A 26,100-nucleotide genomic window follows, 5' to 3' on the forward strand; every position below is an offset into this window, starting at 1 on the left:
GACCCATCACCCAGGATCCCATTGGTGGATTCCCAGAATTTTACCTAACTTAATGTTGGCCATCATCATTCTAGCAAATCAGGCAAGCTCGGTTGGAATTACAAATTGTTTAATATTGAAATCAATCAATCCTGCTATCCAACATGTACCGGTTAAGATCTGATCAGCAATTCACTCTCCTCTTCGGAATCGTTTCTCACAATCTTCAAAAATCACTTCGCTACACATTTACTTCATGAATAAACAAACAAAAAATCTAACCAGTTTCTTAATATTGATAACAGTACTTTATTTTCATTCCTAAAGCAATGCATAAACGCGCCGTGCCCTTCATGCGCTCAGCAGTCCGCTGTAACATTCGGTTGGATTTGTTTTACGTTTCCGTTTCCATTGGGACCCTTCTTCGAATATTTCTGATTAAGCGTGCAGCCTAAGCTTTGCATATGTATATATTATATACACGCTTGTATATAGTTCTTCTCTATAATTAAACGTTTATAACCTCACGTTCGATCGATAGCTTGTGATTTATCATGTTTTCGTTTTAGATCTTGGTTTCTTGTGGTTTTTTTCTTCTTCTGTTGTTGATCTTGTGTTGGCCAGTCAGCCCAGACCTATCATCTAGAGTATATGTGTAACTGGTCGGGTAGGGCAAAAGTAGAACGGGGTGACCGGGTTTTAATCCCAGCTGGACAAACATACTGGGTTTAGTGAAATATGCTTAAACACTGCATGCCTAACTCTGCGTAAGATCGTTTACGTGCGTATTCAGACGTACAACCCCAGCACGCAGAATGGGATGAATTCTATTTGTACTCCAAACACACACCCACACATACACACATTCCTCTCATCAGTAGAACACAGTGTCCGCTAAGCATGTCCGTGGACGCGTGCGTGCGTGCACCTCCATCAGCACACCGTACTTAGTGCGCCCACACGATGATCCAACGCTCATGGCCACCGTTAGTCATTAGTTTTCTTCTGCAGCCAGCTTTTCCCCGCCCATGATCGCCTTGATGTCCTCAGCGTCCAACGTTTCGTACTTGAGCAGCGCTTCCGCCAGCGCCTTGTGCTCCTTGGCGTGTTGCTTCAGGATCGTCTTCGCGCGTTCGTAGCTTTCGTTCAGCAGCTTCTTGATTTCGTTGTCGACGCTTTCGATCGTCGACGGCGACAGGACCTCGTTCTGTCCGAAGCCTTTCGGGCCCTCGATCGTGCGCAAACCGACCCGCTCCGACATACCCCACTCCTTGACCATGTGGGCCGCAATCGAGGTGGCTTGCTTCAGGTCACTGCTAGCTCCTGTGGAAATGATTCGCAAAAGGTGAAACATTGCTTATTCAATGATGGATTGATTTTTCCTTCGATTGTCACAGCTCTTAATAGACCACGCGCTGCTGGTCCCACCAAATCTAGTCAGATCCACTTCCGTTCTCGGACATCATAATGCCACGATCTTGTGTGTACTCCTAATAGAACTTCAATTCTTGCTGATATGGTTTAACGAAAAAAAAAAAACAAAACTTACCGGATGTGATTTTATCTGCTCCGAAGATCAGTTCCTCCGCTGCCCGACCACCCATCATAGTGTCCATCATGGCCAGCAGCTGTTGCTTGGTTACGTGATAGCGCTCTTTTTCCGGTATGTAAGCAGTATGCCCGAGGGATGGACCGCGTGGCATGATTGTTACTTTGTGCAGCGGATGGGATTCCTGCCAAACGATCGATGACACACACACCACCGAAGGAAGTATTAGTATGTTTCCCATGAAAAATTAATCGTTTCAACTCACCTTCGTATAGTAAGCAACTATGGCGTGTCCACCTTCGTGGTAAGCGGTAATTTTGTTAGCTTCCTCGTCTGGCAGACGGGACTTCCGCTCCGGTCCCATAAGTACCTTGTCGCGCGCATTCTCCAAATGCTTCATCGTCACCGTTTCCGCACCATCGATTGCCGCGCTAAGGGAGAACACAAAACCGTGTACATATTACATCATCGCTCCGGGGGCTCTTTTTTGCACTGCTACTGTTCATGCGTACCGTAAAGCTGCCTGATTAACCATATTCTCAATATCGGCCCCGGTGAACCCGGTCGTCCCCCGCGCAAGCTGATCGATGTTAATTTCACGGCTAAGAATCTTCCCCAGATAGTACGTGAGAATTTCCTTCCGTCCGGTGAAATCAGGCGTCGGAACAACTACTTCCACATCGAAACGGCCCGGACGCAGCAGTGCCTGATCTAGGTCGTCGCGGCGATTCGTCGCACCCAGCACGATCACACCCTCGTTCTGCTGGAATCCATCCATCTCGGACAGCAGTTGGTTGATCGTTTGGTTCGCATACGGGTGCAGCACCGAGTTGGTGCGCTTCGCACCGACGGAATCGATTTCATCGATGAATATTACACATGGTGCACGTTCCTTAGCGGCCTCTGCAAAGGTATGGCGCAACAGCATGATGAAGTTAAATTATAAAGCGATCGCGACTCAGCAGAACACATCCCACGCTACTTACTGAACAGATCGCGAACACGGCGAGCTCCCTGGCCTACCAACACTTCATCAAACTCAGGTCCAGCGGCATGGAAGAATGGCACACCTGCCTCCCCGGCAACGGCACGGGCAAGCAGCGTCTTGCCCGTTCCCGGGGGACCAACCAACAGCACACCCTTGGGCAGTTTACCGCCGAGATTGCTGAACTTGCCCGGGTTCTTAAGGAATTCAACCACCTCCTTCAGTTCCTGCTTGGCTTCGTCACAGCCCTTCACATCCTCGAACGTCACGGTAATGTCCTCCGGATCCACTTCCACCTGATTGCCGATTTGTATTCTACTAAAGAAATCAAATGTCATACACTGGGTCAGTCGAACTGACTCGACGACGACGCTCGCGATGTACGATACTCGTGCCTGCTCGTACCGGTACTTACCTAAACACGGAACCGTTTGGCGACGCAAACATGCTAATGAAAATGCCGATAAACACGACAATAATCAGCAGCTGCTGGAAGAATTTCAAATACTTCATCGCCTTGCCCGACCGGTTTTGCTGGTCCGGATGGGACGCGGTGAGGTAGCCCTCGGCGAAAGCAATCTTTAGCCGCTGTCGCTGCTCGTCCGACAGCATCGGATCGTCGGTCAGCAGCTTGTTCAGCGGTTCGCCATGTGCAGTAGGGCTGATCGTTTGTGCGGAGTATGCCACCGGGTCGTACTTGTGCGAGATTGGCGGTGTGGGATTTCCTGCAGAACCGAAAAAATTGTTCTAGAATCTTGAAGCTGGATTATAATTTAAACTGTCCTTCCCCTTACCCAATGCATCCTTCATTCGCGTGTAGAGGGCCGGATTGCGTTTCAATTCGGCATTTATGGAACGAACCGTCTTGAAGCCGCGCTGCTGCACAACGTTCCAGCTCGTATGCTGCGACAGAAGGCTTCGGACGATTTTCTGCACAGATTCGCCGCTGAAAGATACACGCTCGCCGATTGCATCATGCTTTCCCTTTTTCACCTTAGGCGTAACGTTCAAACTCCAAGGCGTGCTTTCCTTTATACTGCCCAGCAGTTCCACCTGGCTGAAGTGTTTCAGCAGGTTTCGCTCCAGTCGGCGGGGTAATTTCAGCCGGTACAGCTCCTCCGCTGGCACTTGCGCCGTCGCCGCTCCCGCTGCAGCCGGTTCCACCGAACTTCGGAACGCATCGGTATAAAACTGGACGAGCGATTGCTTCAAGCGTGGAACAAAATCCTGCTGCGCTAGCTGAGATACTGCTTCCTTTCCTTGCTGCTGCTGCTGCTGTTGTTGTGCCTGGTGATGTCTATGCTGCTTCTTGAACGCAATATTACTATGTCGTGGCGTAATTTGAGACAGATGGAACAGTATTTGCTGTAAAGCGGAAGAATGGAAAATCAGTCCCCATCGCTGCTCCATCCAAACTACGGTGGCTGACGTGCTTCTTGCGCGGATTTGCGTAATTCCGAGCGCAAGGAAAGGGAGAGGAGAGCCAGCCTCCATCCCACTCGGCTGCCCGCATACTTACGTGCTGATGTGTGTTTACTGTAAACATGCTAGCGCGAGGTTGTGTTATCAAAATGGATGCTGCCCGCTAAAATTGGCCTTCGCAGTACGTTTAGCGAACGGATGCTACCGTACGGGAATGCTGCAACACGCTTGTTACTGAATGGAATCAATCGAGTCCCACTGGAACGTTGATATTTTGCTATTTTTCACGTAATAATAAGCGCAAAGATTTCTGCTGCTCACGATTGGACTTTTTTGGCTGTTGTATAATTTGACATTTCTACTACATTCGATAAACGTCAACAGCGCGGTCCCTTCAGAAACGGCATCAAATGTGCTTGAGCAAAACGGGTACCCAATGAACCGTTACAATCTTTATTTTCACAACAAAAAGAATAAAAAGTAACACCTTTTCTAAAAAGCATCCCTGGTTGCAAAATCGTAATGCTTTCTCGCTCTATCGAAGTAACAAGTAAACTTACCAAAGTGAGGAAGGATGATGATTTTGTCACCGGAGTACTTTTATGTTTGTGCTTGAAAGTTTGCGCTTTCGATATTTAATTCCCAAATTTGCTGTTGTTGTAGCAAAATCATAAAGCCTTATTTTCACCTCAAGGGGAGAGTGAATGAAAGTATTATTCGATAGTACCAATTTTGATACGGCAGGATTTGGGCTCGAATCTCATGTCAATCAGTCCTCCATCAATTGGACTATATATTAATCAACGGCTAAAGTCACGTCTAGATTGCTCGAAATGGCCATACCTCTTGATGTTCCGATTCCAAAGAAAAAAAACTTTAAAAGTTTACGCCGGAGTTACAAAATATTCAACGGTTATTTTGAATTACCAGTCTAATAACAGTTTAACAAACTTTTGTTTATTGGGTAGTTTGGCCGCACTGTCAAACTGACATCATGACAGCATAGCAAAATATGGAACAAAAGAAAAAAAAACAGCAGTGAAAAAAACTTTGCAAACGAAACGAAAGAATGATGTGTACACATACGATTCACCATCAGCGCAACGCGCAGTGAAAATTACCCGAGTTCCGTGCTAGATGCCGAATTGAATTCAAAATCGTGTGTGTTTGTGTAGCTAGAGAGTTGTTCCTGTTTGTGCTGGTTCCGGATCGTACGCTGCTCCGGTCCGCTGGACTCGGTCAAGCTGCCCGAATCTGCGTTTATGTGTGCAACGTATGCACAAGTCATCGGTGCACTCGTTGGAAAAAGATTTGCCGATAAAGTGCACCTTCCGTGCGTGTGAGATAAATTGTCCCGTCGGTGAATCGTCTCAGCGAACAGGCATTTCGCTTGTTTATCCCCTGTAAACACCACAAAGTGTGTTCCCTCTGGTTCTACGTGGCCCGTTGGGGGAATTGTTGAATGAAACACTTTTCGTGGTGGAAGCTTGTATGTGTGTTTGTATGGGCGAAGGTGTGAAGGCGGTGTGAAGATGCTGCCATGTGATGAAGGTTAACTCACACTGCTCCAAGGTTGGATAATAATAATTGTTGCAATAATAATCCAAAGTGTTCCGCTCCCTGTAAAGTGTTGGCAGTAAGACCGTGCGAGTAACAGTGAAGCCTGGCTAAAGTATTCGAAAATCCGCCTTACGTAAGGCATCCGTGTGAAGGCAACATAGTGCAAGGAAAAGTGCAATACCCGAGGAGAGGCAACTAAAATCTTGTACTGGAGTTACACACCCGGAGCTATTTACCCGCTTACGACGTTTGATCGAGCGCAAAGGGGACGATAGCCGAGACGGTACGGTACGTGGACGCGGCGGCACGCAATTCACACGCATCAGAATGTCGTTCGTCAGCGGCACCACCGACACCGAGGCGGCACAAAAGTTTCTCGAGGTGCTGCAGAACGATTTTCGCAATCTATCGCTCGAGACGAAGAAAAAGTTTCCCCAGATCAAAGAGGTAGGTGTGCTTTTTTGTGGAGCTTTCGTATAGGCACATTACACATCGGTTCATCTCGCGTTAACTGTGTGCCGAACAAATAAAGCACCACAATAAAAGAAGACGTGCCGCTAAAAGCAATATCCTTCCCAACGGCAAGACAGTTGTGTGTTTCTGTGTGGCGGAACTGTAAGAAATGGTATAAGCATGTTTTATAGTCCACGAACGGCCACACGCCATGCACACACTCCATTTATCAGCTTCTTCCATGCACCCCGCCTGACGATTGTGCCCAAAATCGACTGTTATTTCTTTCTATCCATTATTAATCATCGTAACACGACACTTGAGCAAACTGATAAAATGATAGCGCGCGTTCCGCCGCATGGTTGTGTTGGTTGCGGGTGTCGTTTCACTTGCCATCAATATAAATGAATCATGGGGGTGTAAGGTGGGTTGAGTTGAGAGATTTTCAATAGTGTCCACTTTAAAGTATACCGCAGAGAGTTAAAGTTAGATTACACTACGAATCTTTTCATGTTCCGATGCACCCCGCCCTAAAAAGTAAAGAAATTAAGCCCAAGATTACTCCGGTGATCGTTTTTAGTACGAAAAGCAAGTGATTGCATACCTTTAGGCGCTGTGTCAACTATTCAAAATCCTCCGCAGAGTTATGCAGGGAAAGCGTGTTCAATGTTTATCGAGTAGCCGCCGCATCTACTAATCCACGAGCAGAGGAGAAAATTATCGTAGTACGATGGAAAACCCGCACTCCGACGGCACTAAATTCACAGCTTGACTTTATCCTAGCGACCATTACCGTGTCCGGTGTATACGGAGCAGGCAACGGCCACAGGCATCTTTAATCATTTGTGCAAATTTGCTTTTACCACGTCTTGCGATTCCTCTCCCCTTTAACCACTTTCTCCATTTCCATGGCAACGAAGAAGCTGACGTCGATGTTGATGACGCTGACGTCGCGAACCGCCGTTCCGTTTACTTTTGCGTTGATGCCAATCGGCGCATTGTGGACTTTGGATAGCTTTCTTAAAGAATTACTGGATTAATATATATTGTCGATCGGTGCAACGGCTGGTGAACGCAAAAACGTCCCTAAAACATGGCCGCCCATATCCGGTGGAATGGAGCTTTAATCGAATTATAAAACAACACTCTGCAGAGCAATAATAATGGCAACGAATGCGATAATGAAGCTAGAGGAAGATCATCCAAGGCGGCGGGACAGGATTACAAATGAAGTGACCGCGGAGTTTATCCATTTTTACAGTTCATTCGTGGCGCAATGGCATGTGCGGCTAATTAAAATGATTATTTCTGCTAAAATATTTAACATTGCGCCCATTTGGTGGGCGATGTGTTCTCCCTTGCGAGAGGACTATGTTGTGTGCGTGTGTGCGAATGTCCTGCTGCTGGTCAGCAAAATCTGTCCTTCCCATGCGGGTGGAAGCATTGCTGCCATGGGTACGATAAAACCGAAACCGGGATGAGCGGCACAATAGCGGGAGTTTCAAAATAATAGGAACATTGTTGAGCATTATAAATTAGATTTTACCCAAAACCGGGCTTCGTTTTGCCACCTACCTACAACACTCCCTGTTGTGTCCCATCGCTCTGTGACTCATGCTGTTGACCGAAAGCATCCTTTTTAAATAGTTTAGCAAATTAGTCCACCTTCCAAAGAGCGTTGCCGTTCGCTGCAGATAATATGAAATGTGCAGCCTTCGTTTCCTTCGGTAAACTGGTTACTGTTGCCGTAGTACGACCCAACACCCCGCTTCTTGGGAAGATAGTGTAGCGGACGGCTTAAATCCTAGCCGGCCTGCGGTTCAAAGTCCTTCAGACCGTGTCCACTACAAACAGGGTAATCTAATTCAATATTTATCCGTCACACAGCACAGTTCCACCGGCTGTATTTTCAGCAGGGCGTGATGGCGCGGACAAGTAGTCACAAGGAGATGTTTCACAAATTGGTTCTTGAAAAATACTCCCGAACCGTAAAAGGATTTTGGGATTTTTGGACGTGGAAGATGTGGACCAAAAACTTTAAATTGGTAAGAATGCTCTCCAGTTCGTAAAAGATGGTCGCACTCCTTTAGGCCACTCTAAATTCTGCTGCCCAAAGCTGCCCTTGTTCAATGTTTAACCTCTCGTGCAAGAGCACCGTGTTTGCGCTAAATTCCTCTGGGGGACTCTATGGAGCTCGCTGCGACACACAAACACACACACACACACGATCAGCACTTAATTGATCGGAATGGGCTGGTGGTAGCATGTCGAGAGCGCTTTCTATGTAAACTTTAGAATAGGAAGAACATTTTGTGCCTAATAATATCAACTGTCGACCGAACGATGCGCTCTCGCTTGCTACCTAGCGGCATTTGATACAATTTGATTACAATTAATTATTTAAACACTGCCTGAAAATTGTGCCCATAAGCGCGTGGTCCTTCATTGCACTAGAAGTTTTCCCCCTTTTTGCCTTGTTATCAATGAAATTTACTCTAATGGTTTCATGTGGTGTGTGGTTGCTCTTTCAAAGAAGCAACACAGTTTGGCTTGCCAAAATAAAGCAATAAAAAGGCAACTAACAACTCCCCCGAAGTGGTGTTACTGCACCAGACCACCATTGAATGTGTTGAACGCCCATTCCAAGATGCAAACGGGAGGGAAACTTGCTTTTAGCGTTGGATGCACTTTTGATGTTGGTTTGTACGGGGTTTTCTCTATTTTCTTTTTAGCGGTGGGAGATTTCCTGGCCACCAGCTAGGACCATGTAGGACAGTACAGTAGTATTCAAAATGAAAGATGTACCAGCACAAATTAAATTTTGGCTTGATTTCGTTACAAGGATTTGTCTATGTCTTTGGCCAGTGATTTACAAATTTAATTGAGTCATGCGGTATTTAGGTAGCCGGTTAGTTTGTCCAGACGTGATGTTATAGAACATAATAAGCTCATTTTATTTTACTTAAATATTGATACTTCGATTAAATGTCCAATATGAACCGAGGCATTCATTACAAGTCAGTCGTTTAGCAAACTGATTAGTAGCTTTTCGTGGAATTTGGGTGCTCGGAAACCCTTTTGACACTATTTGATGAAGGTTAATTAAATGAAGTGATTGAATTCGTCCGTTGTGGGTTGTTGGTTTTATAGATGATCAGCGTCTGGGTTTACACGATATAATTATTTGTTTTTAATATTCACTTTTGTAATTTTTAGAACCTTGGTTGGTCTTGGTTTTCCACATTAAGTGCCTTTAAGCAATTGTAATGTCTGTAACTTAACCGATCCATAATCTAATGTTTAATAACTAACCGGCAATAGTCAAATTTGGCCGTCTCTTGTTAGGTCTCCAAAATATTTAACATAAAATAAATATTTATATTAAATATATTATTAAATATTAATATGTAAACATTTTACATAAAATATCTCAGTGTCTTTACGAAGACGATCTTCTGGACAATTCTATTGAGTGATCCTAATTATCTTCTTCTTCTCCTTTTGCTAACTTAAAATTACCCGTAGCTAAATAGTCAGTCCTGCGCACGGGCATATAATAAGCTCTCTAAAGTTTACGGCATCAATGAGAACCTTTAGATCACTACTATGTTACTACATGTTTTGCATTATCAGATCCTTTCCTATTAAAGTTATGTGCGTGGCGTTCAATAATGTCAACGAACTATTCGATTTTTTTTTTTTTTTTTATTCATAAAGAACGGCCTGGTCGTATTGCTAACTATTCGATTTTAATGTGTCAAAATGCACGTTTCGTGAGCGTCGGCCTGCGTATAGAAACTAACATAATGCTGCAAAAATCTGATAGACGGAAATGCGATGAAAAACCTTTAATAAATTAAATTATGATAAGCTCGACCTCGGTTCAACCGATATTAGAATCCAGTCTAAATTTTTAAGCTACTGATCTTAAACATTGTGCCGATGTCTTAACATAATTAAAATGGACAGACACTTCGTGCTAAAAAGATCGTTTTCTGCCCCTCACTGTACGTACGAAAAAGCACACTAAGACGAGAAACTTTACGCGTAATCGTTTATTTTGTTGGGCATTATACAACACCGAGTCATCCTGCCTGCCGGTGCAACATCCTCCATCCGGAAATAAGTATCCTTTAATTCCTGAAAGCTTTGAACGGAACTCGAAATGCCCCGAGCATGTCTTACCCCCATAGTACGTGCTCGACGGCGAATATTGAGCTGCCAGTGGGGTGTCCGAAAAATGCTTATAAACCGCAGTATAAATAGATTTCATTCGTCTCGCCAGCATTGGACATCGATGAAAAACCACAAAAGTCAGGCAAACGAGCCGGGCACATCGGCGGCTCGGCTTTTATTTAATCAGATCTGATGCCTCAATGCTCAGTATTATTATTTCTTTTGCGGCAAATCTTTCTTGGGCTGGTGGTGGTCTTCCGACCGACTTCCCTTCCTTACGTCACTGGAGCCTTTTATCCTGAAGGTAGCAAAAGTCGGAAATCCTTTCTATGTCCTTTTCGCGCCAGCCTGAGCTGTGGGTTTTATTTTGAGAAGAAACAAAGACTAGGAACTAGTCAGAAAGAAAGATCCTGTGCTTTGACGTTCGGTTTGTGGATTTGGTGGTGGGGGTTGATGGAGAGGTCTGCCTGAACATCGATACTTAGGACCGATGGTTTGGAGGTGATGACCATTTATTCTGTGGACAGGACATGATTTTGTATATCATACAGGGCTCGCAAATCCCCTTCTGGGGGAGTGGGTGCGAAGTAACCGCTGTCACAGCCCATTTCGTCTGGCTATACAGTGGCAGCGGTCAGGATTTGTCACGGAATGTTTGTCGCCGGCCCGTACCAAATGTGTCGCACTGAAACTGTGGCACTGTTGACAGAGAAAAATGGTAAACACTTTCCCAGTCGGCCTAGCTACAATCTTCAACGGTTTTATCTCGTCCCGCTGTTTGTTAGTCGTTTTGGTTAGAAATGTTGATTTGGGGCTTTTCCTTTTTTTTCCCCGGTGCTTTTTTCCTCCTGTCTTGGTTCGGTCTCATTATACCCGTAACGGATTTTACGGCTGAGCTGATTTACATGGTTTAGCTTTTTATGATTAGTCCGGCCGAATGTCGTGTACTATGTGTGTGTGTTTGTGTGAGAGAGATATGTTCTGGACGATAGAACGTTATGCATGATATATGAAGTGCATGTGTACGCGGCTGCCTTACCCATATCTATTAATCTGTTAATTAAAGCGTATTTTTTTCGGTGTAATATTCTCATTAATTATTGTTAAATCATGCAAATGTTAATTAAAACCTTCTGCCAAATGATGGGCAGAGCAGAAATATGACAAGGATGAATGGCTTGATTTAGCACATTGTTTTCCAGTGCAAATTTGTGTACAGGTGTGCTGTATTTTGACCATCCTATGATGACTGGAATCATACACTGATTCCATCATACACTGATTGCGGGACTCGCTTTCTGTAGCCGCATCCCTATTTGGATTAGATTCCTAATTCAGTTTAGAATTCGCTTTTCTTTTCTCTACATTTTTTTGTTGATAAAATTAATTTTGGGGCCTTTGCAATACTTAACACTAAAATGTAAAATGGACTTAGTAATTTAAAAATATAACTAAACATAAACATATAAACGTCGGCAATAGTGACTAAAAAATAAAAAAAGTGTTGAAAAACGAACTCATAGCGAAAAAAGGATCAAAAGCCCTCTCTCTTGAAATGCGACAGCGGCGCCGGTCTACACAAGGCAAGACCGGGGTTCAAATCTCATCTGGACCACCGTTCCCCCATGGTGAGGACTAACTATCCTCCTATGCGGTACTAACAAGTCTAGTAAGCCAGTAATGGCAGGCATAACCTAAGACCACTGATGTCGACTGTACTAGTTAGAAACCAGTAGAAGTTTACCGTCTTTGCTAGAGGACCATTAAAGCCATTTCTGGCGATGGTGCCCTTATAATACTTGCGAATCGTAAAATTGGCCATCAATGGCCTTGCTCTATCAATGCTTAGCAGAAAGTTAGGAGAACAAAGTGCGTAATTAAGAGCATTCGAAAGTATCCTTAATAGAAACGTTGGTACATCAATTTCACCTTTAATAAGTGTAACCATAAAAACTGCCTGTACTGCCTATCTATGCATTATCTAAGGATTGCAGACCCAGTAATAGCCGGCTGGTCTTTTATATTGAAAGCTGGTCCATATTCCACCGTATGGTTTTGATGTTCAATCTCGTAAATCATTTTTTTTAATTTGTACAAATTCTTGCGGACCAGTTGTTGGTATGTGGTATTCATGTTCAACTTCTAGCGTTCAATTCTAATGTAAACCGAACTATCTTCTTCTTCTTCTTCCTTGGCACTACAACCTCGAGAGGTCTCGGCCTGCCAATTTCTGGCTTTCTGTGACTTAGTTTTACCCGTAGAAAAGTAGTCAGCCTTTCGTACGGGGAGGCGGTCTGGATGGGATTTGAACCCCGGCCCTGCCGTGTGAAGACCGGCGCCGCTGTCGCCTCGGCCACCGGACCGCCCCAAACCGAACTATAGCGAAGAGCAATTGCTTGAGACAGATAGGGCTTGTAAAATGGGCGATTTGTTGTAAAAGTTACCGCTAAGCTTTGTGAAAGACGTCATTGTACTGCTCATGAAAGAAGAGCGAAGAGTCAGGAATAGTACCTTAATTACTTAGTTACGCGAGAGTACGCAACGGTCAAGACTGTAGTCGCTTAAGATAAGGTCCTTTGTACGAGTAAAACTAACCACGCCACAAGGAAAGCAAGTTCGCAGAGCAGCAATTGTTCACCAATCTGTTCAAGCGAAACTAATGTATCGAACAGTCTGTCTGATTTATAATGGCCGTATAAAAGCTTAATTACAAAAGAAAAAATGTAGAAATCACTTCAAGTTCAAGTTATCACTGCCTGCATTCACGACTTAGTTCTTTTTTAATACAGGGTTTTTCAGTTGATAAAGCAATAGCATCCATTTTTATGGCAGGCTCCTTAGATGAAATGGCAAACAAAGCTAGTTGATACAGAAACGGCTTCATATTCTAGATTGCTTAAGCCATTCTATTTCGCCATGGCAAGTATTGCGTACGAAATATTTTCGAATGAATGTATTAAACTGATTTGTGCTTAATTTGTTGCACATACAGATACCTCGCTCACAACAATAAACGTAATTTAACTACTTTCATGCTCTTATTTTATACCTTTATTTAAATATGTATCATGAATCTACCATGTTCGCGGAACTAATAATCAATCGTTTGTTCTTTTCGATGCCTTTTCTGTCCTATACTATTACCAGATTAAATTACTTCAAAGCACCGTGCCGATGGGTTGGCTGGCTCATGTTGATTTGCTAATTGTCCCCAATTGCTCAAAAAACCGCATATATGTGGCCAACGTTACAACTATCGATAATTCCCACCTATCGTCAATCGATGTTTTTGTGCCTAGCTGGTGGTTCTGGCACAGCGGCTTGCGACCGGGGGTTTTCCATCCGTTATAATACCAGCTTATACGCTCTTTCGCGAGATCTTCCAACGATAGGACAATCTATTCATGAGTTTTCCAATGAAACGGACGACGGAGGCTGAGGCCACCAAGTTCCGCTGGGATGTAATGCTTCAACCAGCATCCCTCCACATCCCACGCACCACATTCAGCTCCTCTTGTCACGACTCTTGTGCTGTTAGTTGTTTAGCGATAGCATGCGTCCTGTGGCAGAGGTGTGAGCGTTTAATTAGATAGCACCCATGCTCGAGCTAATTCGGAGTGCTACCCCATCGCTTCCCTTTTTGATTCTCATCGGGGCAAAACACTGCATCAACGAACGGATGTCGTAATAAGCCGTTTCAGCAAACCGCACAAAATTTGTGTTGTTCCCGGCGGTGGTAGCACTGCTTCTGCTATCCTCTTTTGCCCCGACCGCACTGTACCGCAAAAAGGGTAGTAGGCGAACGTGCCATGCCGGTATGCTGTGGATCATGATAGCCTTTTGTATCATGAAACGATTATGATATGAGACCACAAAACAGCTCCATGGCTTCGACGGCACTTTTCCACGAAACAGAAAAAAACCCTGCCCGGGAAGAAGAGGTTTTACGCGTTATTATTTTTTTAAATCGCTCAAAAAAACACACACAAAAGCCTAATATTGCTGCTGGAAGATAGATTATTTGTGAAATTGAAAAAGTTTTTTCGAATTGAATTATAACTACCCTTATTGAGATGAATGCGACATTAAAATTAATTTAATTTAAGCAGTACTTTTAGCTGAAAAAGTGATTTAAAAATGATGTGTGAAATTGTTTGCTAACATTATATTAATTATACAAACTTTTTAAACAGTTAAGCACATTCTTAGTAGTACAAGTTTCTCTACGAATGTTAAATTAAAGTACGCTAAATTAAGCGTACTTCGTAGACCTTCCATCAAAAGAACTTAATCCTGGGGTACTACTAATTACAACCCGGTTCCAGTAACTGTTGCTGGCTGGCTCGGTATTTTCGTTCCGGATGGAAATTCGTGCTTTTAACGACGTAGCTTACAGAAGGTAATGCAACGAAACAACAGAGGATGTTGAAATGGTACGAACATTGTTAAATGCTTTACTATCAGCAGAAGGCTGCTTCCCTCCTTTTTCCATCGTCAAATGGAAGCAATAAATTAGGGTGCACGCCAAACGACTCTCAAACGGTTGCAGCAGTACCGGTTGTGCGGTTCGGACACTTTGTTCGAGAATAGAGTCCTGCGATACACCTGAAACACCACAATGTTTATCACCGATTCGCAGGTGCACGATAATGGTTGAGGAAAAATCATAATCATCACGCATATCGTTTCCGCCCTACTGCCACTGCCACTGCCTACTACGCGTCCCCGCATGTAGTGTGGAATCCGACAATAAAAGTCCTTATGTTCCGTGACAATCGATTACACTCACGTCGTAGCTCTCACATACCCGTCGTAGCATACACAGCGGAATACGATCCGAAAGAGTTTGTCCCCTGCCAGGGTATGTGTAATCTTACCAGCAAGAAATAAAATTTGCGATGCTTTGTTTTGATAATTTCGACCGGAAAACGTGTGGCATTTGTGTCGCACGTTGGGCTCTTGCTCTAGCCAGAACAACCACCCTGGAGGGTAGGCTCGTGTGTGGCGAAGGGTGAAGCAATTAAGTGCCAGCATCTGCAGCACGCGTTTCGGGGGAAACGATCCGGAAAAGGAGTCTAATGAGTTGTGCTTAAGATTACTGATTTGAAATTGGCGACAGCAGCATGAGGTCTCGCAAGGCACGTCAACTCGAAACGGGGGGATGCTGGAACGTGATCATGCATTAAGGCGGGAGGAGAATTAATCATAAAGCTGAATGAGGCCGGATTTGCTTCGCGCGAAGTAATGCCCTTATGCTCTAAGGCTTGATGAAGATTTCTCTCTAAAGACAAAGCTTCGGAGTAGTAAAATGAAAAGGAAATACCCCTTACGTAAAGGATAAAGTTTATGTAGGATTTATCTTAGCCTTCGCAGATGCACCATTCTTTTGTCAATAATTTATTTGAAATGCCTTGTAAAGCGTGCTAACAATTGCATTTCGTAGGCCTTTTCGTAGTTTCGCCCAATGCATACCGACTCTACCTGAAGGGCATAAAGTAAATGATTTATTAGTCAATCGTTTGCAGTGCATGTCATAACGACACTCTCTGCGTCATTTCAAATTATCCAGCTGTGAATGGAAGACACACACACACACACACATTCAAATAAAAGTAGTACAAGCAGTTCCTCCTACACCAAGAAATGGCGCAGGGCAAGTGAGCGACGATCCTGCTTTGTCGTCCTAACTAGGTGCCACTACTGTCAGTGAATAATTGCCATTTCTTTCCCACTGGTCTTGGGCCAAACATCATATCGGATCGATTGCGCACACTTTCCAATTTGTCATTCGTTTTGCATAATTTGTCCTGTGCCATACCAGATGTACTTTGGGTTTGGGTATTCGACATTACCATTAAAGTGCCATTTGTTCATGTTCATAAAAACAATAGAGTGGAAAAACCTGTACAACGATTTTTTGGAATGATGTTCTTTTAAAACAATTTGATCAAATGTTGTGTTCAAAAGTTAAATTTAAAATATAGAATCAAATGAAATGCTTTTGTAAAAAACTGCTCTAACTCTCTAATAGCCTAACTTCTAATAGCAATGAAGAAGAAACTACTGAAAGTAGCTCAATACTAACAATTTTCCTGGCATTTGCTTTAAGAGTGGTCCTGCAACAATTAGATGGAACGGAAGTCATGATTGTTTTTTTTGACGACTTTCGGTTGTCTTTATGATCGGCATCTTATACATCGTAAAACATTTTTCCTTGGGCGTTGTCAGCCTTCCGATCCCTGAATCCTAGTTTTACAGCGAAATCATGCTATAAAATAGAGCCTTGGTTCAATAATAAGTTTCTGCTGTATTAGAAGCGTCGTCAACACTGTTCAGCAGCTCGGTACTGTTTTCTTTCTGACGTTTTCGTGATTCTCCAGCAATGAGAAGATTTTAGTTATTAAAATGTTCAATTGGTAGTCGTTGCTGGGTACTTTAAAGTAGTTTATTGGTTGTTCCGTTTGACCCTCGAAGGAAACGAAGAGCGTTCGTTAAAGCGTTAGGATTTAAAAGGCCCTTTCGATCACAACACGCAGAGAGTTCACAAGACTTTTAACGGGATAACAGTTTGTCAGGAATTATCTCGCTATTTCCAACGTCTTTGCTGAGGGAAAAATACTATAAAATACCTTAACAATAGGGTTATTTGTTGAAATTGAAAGTTTATATTTGTGCTAGTTTATGGCCTTTTTATGCAATAGTTATGGTTGGTTGGTTTTGAATTAGCAACATAAGGAACTTTCCATGAATGAGCATGAACACTTCTTATCGAATTAACTCAGACAAATGAGCATGAATGAAACAGTATCTCACTGAAAGGTAAGCGAGCAACACTTCTTCTTCTTCTTCCGTGGCACTACAACCTCGAAAGATCTCGGCCTGCCATTTCTGGCTTTGTGTGACTTGATTTTACCCGTAGCAAAGTAGTCAGCCCTGCGTAAGGGGAGGCGGTCTGGATGGGATTTGAACCCCGCCGTGTGAAGACCGGCGCCGTTATCGCCTCGGCCACCGGACCGCCCTAACACAGGCAACCAAGCGAGCAACACAAGTTAGACTAAATCAGTGCAAATATCCCAAGTCGGCTCCCAAACACGATCAGTGACAATCTTACATTTTTACAGAACTTTTCTGCACAAAGATGAGGTACAAAAGCATTATATTTTATTTTATTTTATTATTTTATATTTTATAATTTTATTTTTAAACTTTCAACACATGCTTAAGTGATGTTCGTGTAAATCTGCACAACCGTAACAAGGACTGTTCTTGTGTTGATAATGATGAATATTAGGCCATTGTTTTCTACAACCATTTGACACATTGCTCGACTAACGGTGAAGAAGAACGGCAGCAATTGTAAGCCTTTATAGCGTTTTGCCTTTGTCATTGTATGAAAACACTGAAAAACAATCACAAAAATGGAGTTGTTTTAACTGTACCTTCTCACTAGCTTCGAATCAGAGTGTCGAGAGAAAAAGGTGGATGGAGAGGCTGTTTGCACCCTCAAAACCAGAGCTCTGTATGTTGGTATGTGGTACCGACTAAAACCTGTAAATGCAACCAACCAGTGCCCAAACATCAACAGTGAAACGCAACGCCATCCACACCGTTGTCATCATCGAATAGAACACTTTTGTTTCTGTTAACGGCACTGACTTCATTCATGGTTGGTTCATTCTGTCAGTTCCCATTTCTCCGGTCGAGCAACGAAAACCCTGCCGCCGATGTGGTCCCTCTTTATGGACCCCGATTTGTGTGCGGCTTAGTTCGCCGACAATTCAGCCTCCGTACTGCTACACCTATTGTTGTGTTCTGTTGCGCTGTGCAGATCTTCAGATCCGTTCACGTCGTTTGCGGTGGTTTTACGCTGACAGGAAATGCATGTTGTATGCTAATTAGGCGCCCCTTGTTCTAGCGTTAATCTTTGCTATTGTTACCACCGACGCTGATGGTGTGCGATTTTTATCACTTGTTTTCCCTTGTTTTGTGTGCGTACCGTTTCGTGTCGTTTTCCGGTGTTTTCCTTGCTCGCCCATCTATCTTTACGGAATTTTGTTTTATTGGACTCTATTTAATCTACTCTGCCTTTTTTTTGTTTCTTTTCATCCGGCTGCGTGTGTGCATTTTTTTTTCTTCGGATGCCGCAATGCCTGTCTCACCTCAGTCATGCGAGGAAGCGATCCTGAAACTAAAATCGGCTGGCGCTAATCCGCAAACACCCGTCTACTATGTGGTCAACCAGATCCTGTACCCGTTGGTGCAGGGCTGCGAGTCGAAGGATTTAAAAATAATCAAATTTTGCCTCGGGATGATGCAGCGCCTCATCACACAACAGGTGGTGGACCAGAAGGGTGCGCGCTACATCACCGATACGCTCTGGATGCTGATGGAGAACGGGACGGAAGAGGTGAAGGTGCTGCAAAGTGTCACTCTTCTGCTCACCACCAACACGGTCGTGCATGGCGAGACGCTAGCAAAAACGCTGGTCCTATGCTTTCGGCTACACTTCACGAAGGACTCGACAACGATCAACACGGCCGGTGCGACCGTTCGGCAGCTAGTTTCGCTTGTGTTTGAGCGTGTGGTCGCCGAGGAAGCGGAAGCGGATGCTAACCAGGACGAACGGCGTGAGGTAAACCTGGAGGAACTGAAGCTAGCCACTGGGGTTGCCCCGAAAGGGTTGCTTCCCTGTGCGGCCGATGCGTTTCTACTGTTCCAGGATCTGGTACAGCTCGTCAACGCTGACCAACCGTACTGGCTGCTGGGTATGACGGAAATGACCCGCACCTTCGGGCTGGAATTGCTCGAGTCTGTCCTTACGCAGTATACGTCCGTGTTTTACCGCAATCCAGAGTTTAGCTTTCTGCTGAAGGAACGCGTCTGTGCGCTGGTCATAAAACTTTTCTCGCCAAACATCAAATATCGTACCATCGCTCCGCAGGCCGGCGTTGGAGGAGCAGGCGTACAGCCGGGCGGTGGTGCGCCACACGATAAACCGTACTTCCCCATCAGCATGCGCCTGCTGCGTGTGGTGTCGATTCTGATCCAGAAGTATCACAGTCTGCTGGTAACGGAGTGTGAAATCTTCCTGTCGCTCATCGTGAAGTTCCTCGACCCGGACAAGCCGGCTTGGCAGCGATCACTAGCGCTGGAAGTGTTGCACAAGATGACCATCCAACCGGAGCTGCTCATCTCGTTCTGCCGGTGCTACGATCTCAAGGATCACGCGACAAACATCTTCCAAGACATCATCAACTCGCTCGGGACGTATGTGCAGAGCTTGTTCATCAATCCGCAGCTACTCAGTGCGTCGATGGGAACTGGCGGGGCCGGAGGTAGCGGCGGTGGTGGCGGTGGAGGTGGTGGAAGTGGCAGTGGGGTCGGAGGAACATCTGGACAGCAGTCGCAGCTAATGGGTGGCATGCCCGTCGGGCCGGGCATTTCTCCACAGCCCGGTTTCATTTTCCGTGGCGTGTTTCTGCCGCTCGTGGTAACTTTCCCGAGCGGCCAATCGAAGTCCACCTTTCTGGAGATGCTGGACAAGATGGAACCACCGCCCATCCCGGATGGGTATGGGATATCGGTGGCGTACGCTTGTCTGCTCGACATCGTACGCTCCATTTCACTGTCCATCCAGGGACCGTCGCAGCTTGGGGAGGAAAATCCGGCCCCCTACATGCAGCGCGTCAGCGAAGCGGACAAAGCGCTGCACATTCAGCTGATACACTCGAGCTGGCTGGGATTACTGACGGCGCTGGGTCCACTGATTGATGCCGCGACGGATGAATCCTCGACAGAGAGCGTGCTGAAGGCTATCCAAAACTATGCGGCGCTGTGTGGTCTGCTGGAGCTGCACACCCCGCGGGATGCCTTCATTACGGCGCTCTGCCGTGCCTCGCTTCCGCCGCATTACGCACTGTCGGTGCTGAACGTGAACTATCAAGGCAACGCGTTCAAATCCCACATGCGGCTGGGCAGCCAGGATATGACGGGAGCGAGCATTGGCTATCATGGAGGTACCTACGCGGACATCGATCAGCAGCAGCAACAACGGCACCCCGTTGTGGCCGTTGGAACGCCGCTCCCAACGTCCTCACTACCCGTCGGTGCCCACCAGGGGCCGGTTCTGTTGACCGCCAAAAATTTGCAATGCATGCGGTCGGTGCTACATCTGGCACACTGCCACGGTAGCATTCTGGGCAGCTCGTGGCACATTGTGCTCACCACCTTGCAGCATTTGGCGTGGATTCTTGGCCTGAAACCTTCCACCGGCGGCAGTTTGCAGGCCGTTCAGAAGCCTCCGACCGACGCGAACTCGATCACCCAAGTCATGACCGATCTGCCGGTTCTGTCGACGATGCTGAGCCAGCTGTTCGAGTCCAGCCAATATCTGGATGATGTGGCGCTGCACCATCTGATCGACGCCCTGTGCAAGCTGTCACACGAGGCGATGGAACTGGCGTACAATAATCGCGAACCGTCGCTGTTCGCTGTGGCCAAGCTGCTCGAAACGGGGCTCGTCAATCTGTCTCGCATCGAGGTTCTGTGGCGCCCGTTAACGAACCACCTGCTGGAAATCTGTCAACATCCGCACATTCGCATGCGCGAATGGGGCGTAGAAGCGATAACGTATCTGGTCAAGGCCGCCCTACAGTACAAGTACGAACGACCGTTGAAGGAAAATCTAAAGCTGCAAACCCTGCTGCTTGGACCGCTGTCGGAACTATCGTCGGTCCCGCACGGTGACGTGCGGCAGCGTCAGCTGGACTGTGTGCTGCTCGTCCTGAACGGGGCAGGAGAAACACTGTCGCATGGTTGGCCGCTAGTGCTCGGTATCATCGGTGCCGTCAGTGACCATCACGGCGAATCTTTGATCCGTATCGCGTTTCAATGTTTGCAGCTAGTCGTAACAGACTTCCTGCCCGTCATGCCCTGGCGTTGTCTCCCGTTGTGCGTCAACACAGCGGCCAAGTTTGGTTCACAAACGCAGGAGCTCAACATTTCACTGACCGCTGTTGGGCTGATGGTAAGTTAGAATGCGATACAACCTACGGTCCCGCAGGCCGCTGTAGAAGTATTGATTCATGCGCCCTTCCATTTGCTCTCCTTCCCCCCATTTCCGCGTTCCCATACAGTGGAATATTTCAGATTACTTCAATCAAAATCAGGAGAAACTGTCGCAGACCGTGTGCGACGATATGTCCGTTTTGCCGGACTTTCCAGGAACGCTGAACATGCCCCACTTCGACCGGCTGTGGATGTGTTTGTACGCTCGGCTGGGCGATCTGTGCGTGGATCCGCGTCCAGCCGTGAGGAAATCCGCCGGTCAAACGCTTTTTTCAACCATCTCTGCACACGGCGCTTTGTTGAATCCACCGACCTGGCAGGCTGTCCTGTGGCAGGTGCTTTTCCCGCTGCTGGATAAGGTGCGGGCGCTTTCTAGCTGTGCCAGCAACGAAAAGGTCGACACCAGCGGAAACATACTGATTCATCATTCGCGTAACACGGCCCAAAAGCAGTGGGCCGAAACGCAGGTCCTCACACTATCTGGAGTATCGAGGGTAAGTCGCCAGTCGGTTCCGTGTGCGGCTAAAAGGGACGAACTGTGCTTTTTACCGATTTATTTTTGCCACTTTTGCCATGCAGGTATTTAATACGAAAAGGGCGCTGCTGCAGATGTTGGGCGATTTTCCACGTGCTTGGGCGCTCCTGTTGGAGTTTATAGAAAATTCTGCACTCAGTAAAAGCAACGAGGTGTCGCTAGCGGCACTGAAATCATTCCAAGAAATTCTTTACAACCGTCCCACCGTGCCGGCTGCTAGCGGTGGAGCGGTATCCTCCTCATCGGGCGGTGGAGATGAGGTCGGCGCGATACGAAACACTCCAGCAACGGCTGAAGCCGACATTTGGAACGTAGCGTGGCGAGTGTGGTTAAATATCGGTGCCGAAAGCACCAAACCTCCGACGCTCGGTGACCTTTCCGGTGATAAGGGTAACAACGGCGGTGGCAGCAGTGCCAACGGTGGCAGTGAGGATTTATACATCCCTAGCCAGGCCTTTTTGACCGCCCTCGTACACATCTTCCCGGCACTGTTCCAGCACATTAGGGCGCGATTCAACAGCAAAGATCTGACGCAACTCTGTGCCGTGTTAATGAACGCTGTGGCCGTCCCGGTGCACAGTGACTCGACGCCTTACATTATGTCCACCATTTCGGACTCGCTGTTGACGCCCTTGCACGACGGAGTGCTGGACTGCATGGAACTGCTGCAGAAGGAAGCCATCCACGGTGGCGGAGGTGCCAGTGGGATAAAAAATATGATATCGGCCATTTTTAAGCAATTGTTAAGTTTCAGTAAATTTGCCTGCGCTCCGCCGAGCTTCGATCGCATTGAAACAAGGTAAGAGGAAGGACCATCGTAGCTGACTGCTTGTTCCTCAATTATGACCTAATGTGTGTGTCTTCTTTCTCCACGGTAGGCCTCTTAAATCGTCGAGAAGTGGGAGCGGTGCAGGCACAAACACCGGCAACACCGGCACCGGCGGTCTCATTCATCCCGTTTCATCCGCGGCCAACGCAAACGGCGTCGAATGGGTTAGCATGAACTACATTCCGTTCGGCGAGAAAGCGCTTACTGTGGCCGTGAAGCTTTACCAGCAGACGGCCAACGATGTGGCGGTGATTGAAGGACAGATACTGCACGAAATTATCAAAGCACTGCATCTTCCACTGTCGCTAAAGTACAAGTGCATGTCCTCGAGCACCTGGAAGCTGGCTATCTCTAGCCTGATCAGTGTGCTGCACACCGGGTTGCCAGTGGCGCGAAAACACCCGAAACAGTTCGCTTCTATGTGGAAAGATTTAGCCGATACGCTGGATCAGTTTTTGTTTACGAAGAGGTAAGCCATCGTTAAATTAACTTCAATTTTTAGGGTTTCAAGAGTATTAAACAAATTGGAGGGAACTTCTCATGGTTGGCTATGGCATTACGGTTGGCATTACGCGCCAAACGCCAAACGCCAGTCGGCCTCTGGCAAACTTAAAATTAAAAAGCTTACAGGCTATGGTGTAGACCATCCTATTGACCGATCTTGGCCGATACAAGATCCATTTCACCCAGGCGCTCAATCTTAACAATCATAGACCAAGCCTTATGTTTGCTTATACGTTTACTAAGGCTAAGTACGGTATAATTTATATCCCTGTCTTTTCCCCAGCATTTGCATCGTTGAGGATCGAGGTTTGGATGAACTTATCTTGGATGAAACAATCGACTGTCAGGTGATCGAGCTGATACGCGATGAAATTCTCCCATACAGCCAAGAGATTCCGCAACAGTTCATCCTGGACGCGGTGGTTATTTTAAACAAGGGTTCCATTCACTCGGCCACGACCGGCAGCACACCGTTCGCTGGCTGCGAAACAGAGCTTAAGCTGCGCGAAGAGTTTGCCAAAACGTGCTTCGAAACATTGCTGCAGTTTTCGCTGCTGGACGATCGTGTCGGTACAGCGGCAGCCAGTGCGGTGGACGAAAAGGACACGAACCTGGCCAACAATAATTCCACGCTGTGTGATGGGCAGGGTAGCAAAACGTCGGAGGGTGGCATTGCGGGACAGTTGGCGATAACGGCACTGCTGCACCGGTTCGAGGAGGTTCTTAGAAAGTTCAACGAAGACGAACGGTTGAGTGGCAAATTTCCCTTACCAAGGTAAGGGTTTGGAATGGTTCACTTACATAGAACATAAAGTCATAATTATGGTTCCTTGCGCATAGGTATCGTTTATCGGAAATTTCGTTCGTTCTAAAAGCCGTCGCCACACTTGTGATATCCATGAAGAAAGCACCCGCCGCTAAAGGTAAGTCTCTGATTTTTGGATTTTATTTAAACAAAATAACTCACCCATTCGCTGTGATTTACGCTGCAGTCGGTACTACCGCCTGGGAGCAGCTCATCAGTCTCTATCCCTATCTGGTGGACTGTACGACTACCAGCTCCGCCGAGGTGTCTCGCTCTCTTCGTGAGGCGTTGCTGCAATACTGTGATTTGCTGCGACCACCGAGCACGTCCACTACTGCAGCAACGGATGCAAATGGCCATACCGGATCAGGACACGGCGGTGGCACCACCCTGGCCGCTAACAACAATGAGATCGTCAACACAAACGGCATTAGCCACTGTTAGCTGATGTCCAACACCTCGGCCAGTTTCTTCTTCCTCGTGTGGTACGATTCGGGTTTGTTGATGAAGTTGCTGGTCTAGGTTCGCGATTTTTCTGCATTGATACCCGTCCCGCGGGGTGATGCAGGGCCTGGTAATGTTTATGAGGAAAGAAATTGGATCGGAGCAAAATAGAGCAACATTATTGCACTTATACAGCAACAGACATCTATTTTCGTTAGTCCTTAGCTTGATCGGTTCATGCCACCACGATTACATTTCGTTTCAATTTGATAGAAGTAATGGTAAATGCATGGCGCTTTTTTCGTAAAGCATGTTCAAACGACCCAGTTCATCATACTTTCATTAGTATAGTAGCGCGCGGACGGCGATATTTGATACAGAATCGATTACAGCCACAGTTACATTAAATTCGGCATTACACTACCACCACCACAGAGCCGGCCGATAATTAGTCGGCCCATTTTTGATGCAGCTTATTGCAACAGTTTTTTCCCCTACCATCATATCGATACACTACATATTTTACTTCCGTAGCGTAGAGAATGTTCTTGTAGTGGTTCTCGTTCCATTCGTTCGTTCCATGTAAGTTCGCATGTTGCACATTTTCTTCTACGAAATCAATATTCAACAGTACATTATCAAGCTACCATCAACGCCTAACAAAAAAAAACCCTTCACAAATGAAGCTATGCAACTTGACAACCAACAACTTTCCATCGTTCCTCGTTCCGCGTTCCACTTTAGTAGTATCATTAGCCTATTAGCCAGGTTTAGCAGACGATTTATCAGGCTGCAAAGATCATGTGACTAGAAAACGACACACACACACACACACAGACACACGAAGCATGCAATTGCAATTCTAAATTGTCTAAATTTGTTTAAATTACGTTGCTTACTGTAAGGGAATTGGTTTGCAAATTTTATCGTTACACTCAAACAAATCCCCCCCCCTGTTCTGTATTCCCGTTGGTTAGCTGGAGTGCGCTAAAGTAAACTAGCGAAGGTGGTAAAACCCATGATTCCTATTCTTTTATCCGCACTTAAGTAGTTGTGTAAGGTGTAAGGCCTGGCGTGAGAGAGAGAGAGAGAGAGAGAGAGAGAGAGAGAGAGAGCGAGACCGAAATCATCTTAAATGGTTGTGTTATGTATGTGAAGTGAATAAAGAGTAAAAGTATGTTTCACCTCCCCCTTAAACTAAAAAGCATATTCCGAATACCCTGTCTGATCTGCGGACCGGCTGCTACAAACCGTCATAACATTTGCCACCCGCTCTGGTGCATCATGAGCCGCGCGTCGTGATCCATTTGCGTCAGCCAAAAAGCTTTAAGATAAAATTACACATTCAGGCAGCAGACGCATTCTTGTCTGTAGAGGCAATACCGTTGGCTGAAGGAAGAATTGTGTCGTCGTAAAACACATTTAAAGAAGAAGGAAAAACGGTACGACACGGAACGCATACACAATTTTAGCAAAAACGCGCAACTGAAGGCAGAGAGCGTTGAGGAAGTGTTGCTAAATCGTATTGAGGCAGTTTTAACGAATTTACAGGCATTTAGGATCAAAATAAAGTTTTATTAGTGACAACATGGGATTATAATAATTAATTTAAAAAGGATATGTCGTTCATGTGATGACTGATATTGGTTGATCGTGTGTGTTACCGTCAACACAAGCGATCAAACTGATCGACAAATATCAGTATCAAACCATAAGTGCCATAAGTGGACCTGAGGATGTGTCTAAGGAAGATCTGGGTCCATGGATCTGGTCTAAAAGACATGGCCTTCAC

The 26,100-nt window shown here is 45.9% G+C and overlaps 2 protein-coding genes across 3 annotated transcripts; one reads left to right on the top strand and one right to left on the bottom strand.

Annotated features, from left to right (window-relative positions):
- Nucleotides 1-264: 264 nt before the first annotated feature.
- On the bottom strand, nucleotides 265-4,295 carry LOC118513216 (ATP-dependent zinc metalloprotease YME1L). Of its 2 annotated transcripts, none has more exons than XM_036058738.1 (8): nucleotides 4,033-4,295; nucleotides 3,308-3,878; nucleotides 2,929-3,238; nucleotides 2,515-2,828; nucleotides 2,041-2,431; nucleotides 1,794-1,959; nucleotides 1,529-1,712; nucleotides 265-1,302 (listed from the first exon to the last, which is right to left on the bottom strand). In XM_036058738.1, the coding sequence occupies exons 1-8, from the start codon at nucleotides 4,057-4,059 to the stop codon at nucleotides 974-976; spliced, it is 2,292 nt and encodes a 763-aa protein (XP_035914631.1). In that variant the 5' UTR covers nucleotides 4,060-4,295; the 3' UTR covers nucleotides 265-973. The 2 variants fall into 2 exon arrangements, with proteins under 2 accessions (XP_035914631.1, XP_035914629.1); XM_036058736.1 differs by having other exon boundaries at nucleotides 2,515-2,831; nucleotides 4,033-4,291.
- A 616-nt stretch (nucleotides 4,296-4,911) lies between these two features.
- Nucleotides 4,912-25,897, top strand: LOC118510142 (protein MON2 homolog). Its single transcript, XM_036051629.1, has 8 exons — nucleotides 4,912-5,942; nucleotides 18,289-21,150; nucleotides 21,260-21,685; nucleotides 21,771-22,525; nucleotides 22,605-23,024; nucleotides 23,343-23,834; nucleotides 23,900-23,982; nucleotides 24,052-25,897. The coding sequence occupies exons 1-8, from the start codon at nucleotides 5,823-5,825 to the stop codon at nucleotides 24,306-24,308; spliced, it is 5,415 nt and encodes a 1,804-aa protein (XP_035907522.1). The 5' UTR covers nucleotides 4,912-5,822; the 3' UTR covers nucleotides 24,309-25,897.
- Nucleotides 25,898-26,100: the final 203 nt, after the last annotated feature.

This window comes from Anopheles stephensi, chromosome 3, assembly GCF_013141755.1.
Source record: "Anopheles stephensi strain Indian chromosome 3, UCI_ANSTEP_V1.0, whole genome shotgun sequence".
NCBI lineage: Eukaryota > Metazoa > Arthropoda > Insecta > Diptera > Culicidae > Anopheles > Anopheles stephensi.

Coding starts and splice junctions, on each gene's coding strand:
- LOC118513216 (XM_036058736.1), bottom strand. CDS start 4,059: ATGTTTACAGTAAACACACATCAGCAC. Junction 3,239..3,307: donor GCGAATGAAGGATGCATTGG/GTAAGGGGAAGG, acceptor TCGGTTCTGCAG/GAAATCCCACACCGCCAATC. Junction 2,432..2,514: donor CCGTGTTCGCGATCTGTTCA/GTAAGTAGCGTG, acceptor ATACCTTTGCAG/AGGCCGCTAAGGAACGTGCA.
- LOC118510142 (XM_036051629.1), top strand. CDS start 5,823: ATGTCGTTCGTCAGCGGCACCACCGACACCGAGGCGGCACAAAAGTTT. Junction 23,025..23,342: donor CAGTTTTTGTTTACGAAGAG/GTAAGCCATCGT, acceptor TCTTTTCCCCAG/CATTTGCATCGTTGAGGATC. Junction 23,835..23,899: donor GGCAAATTTCCCTTACCAAG/GTAAGGGTTTGG, acceptor CCTTGCGCATAG/GTATCGTTTATCGGAAATTT.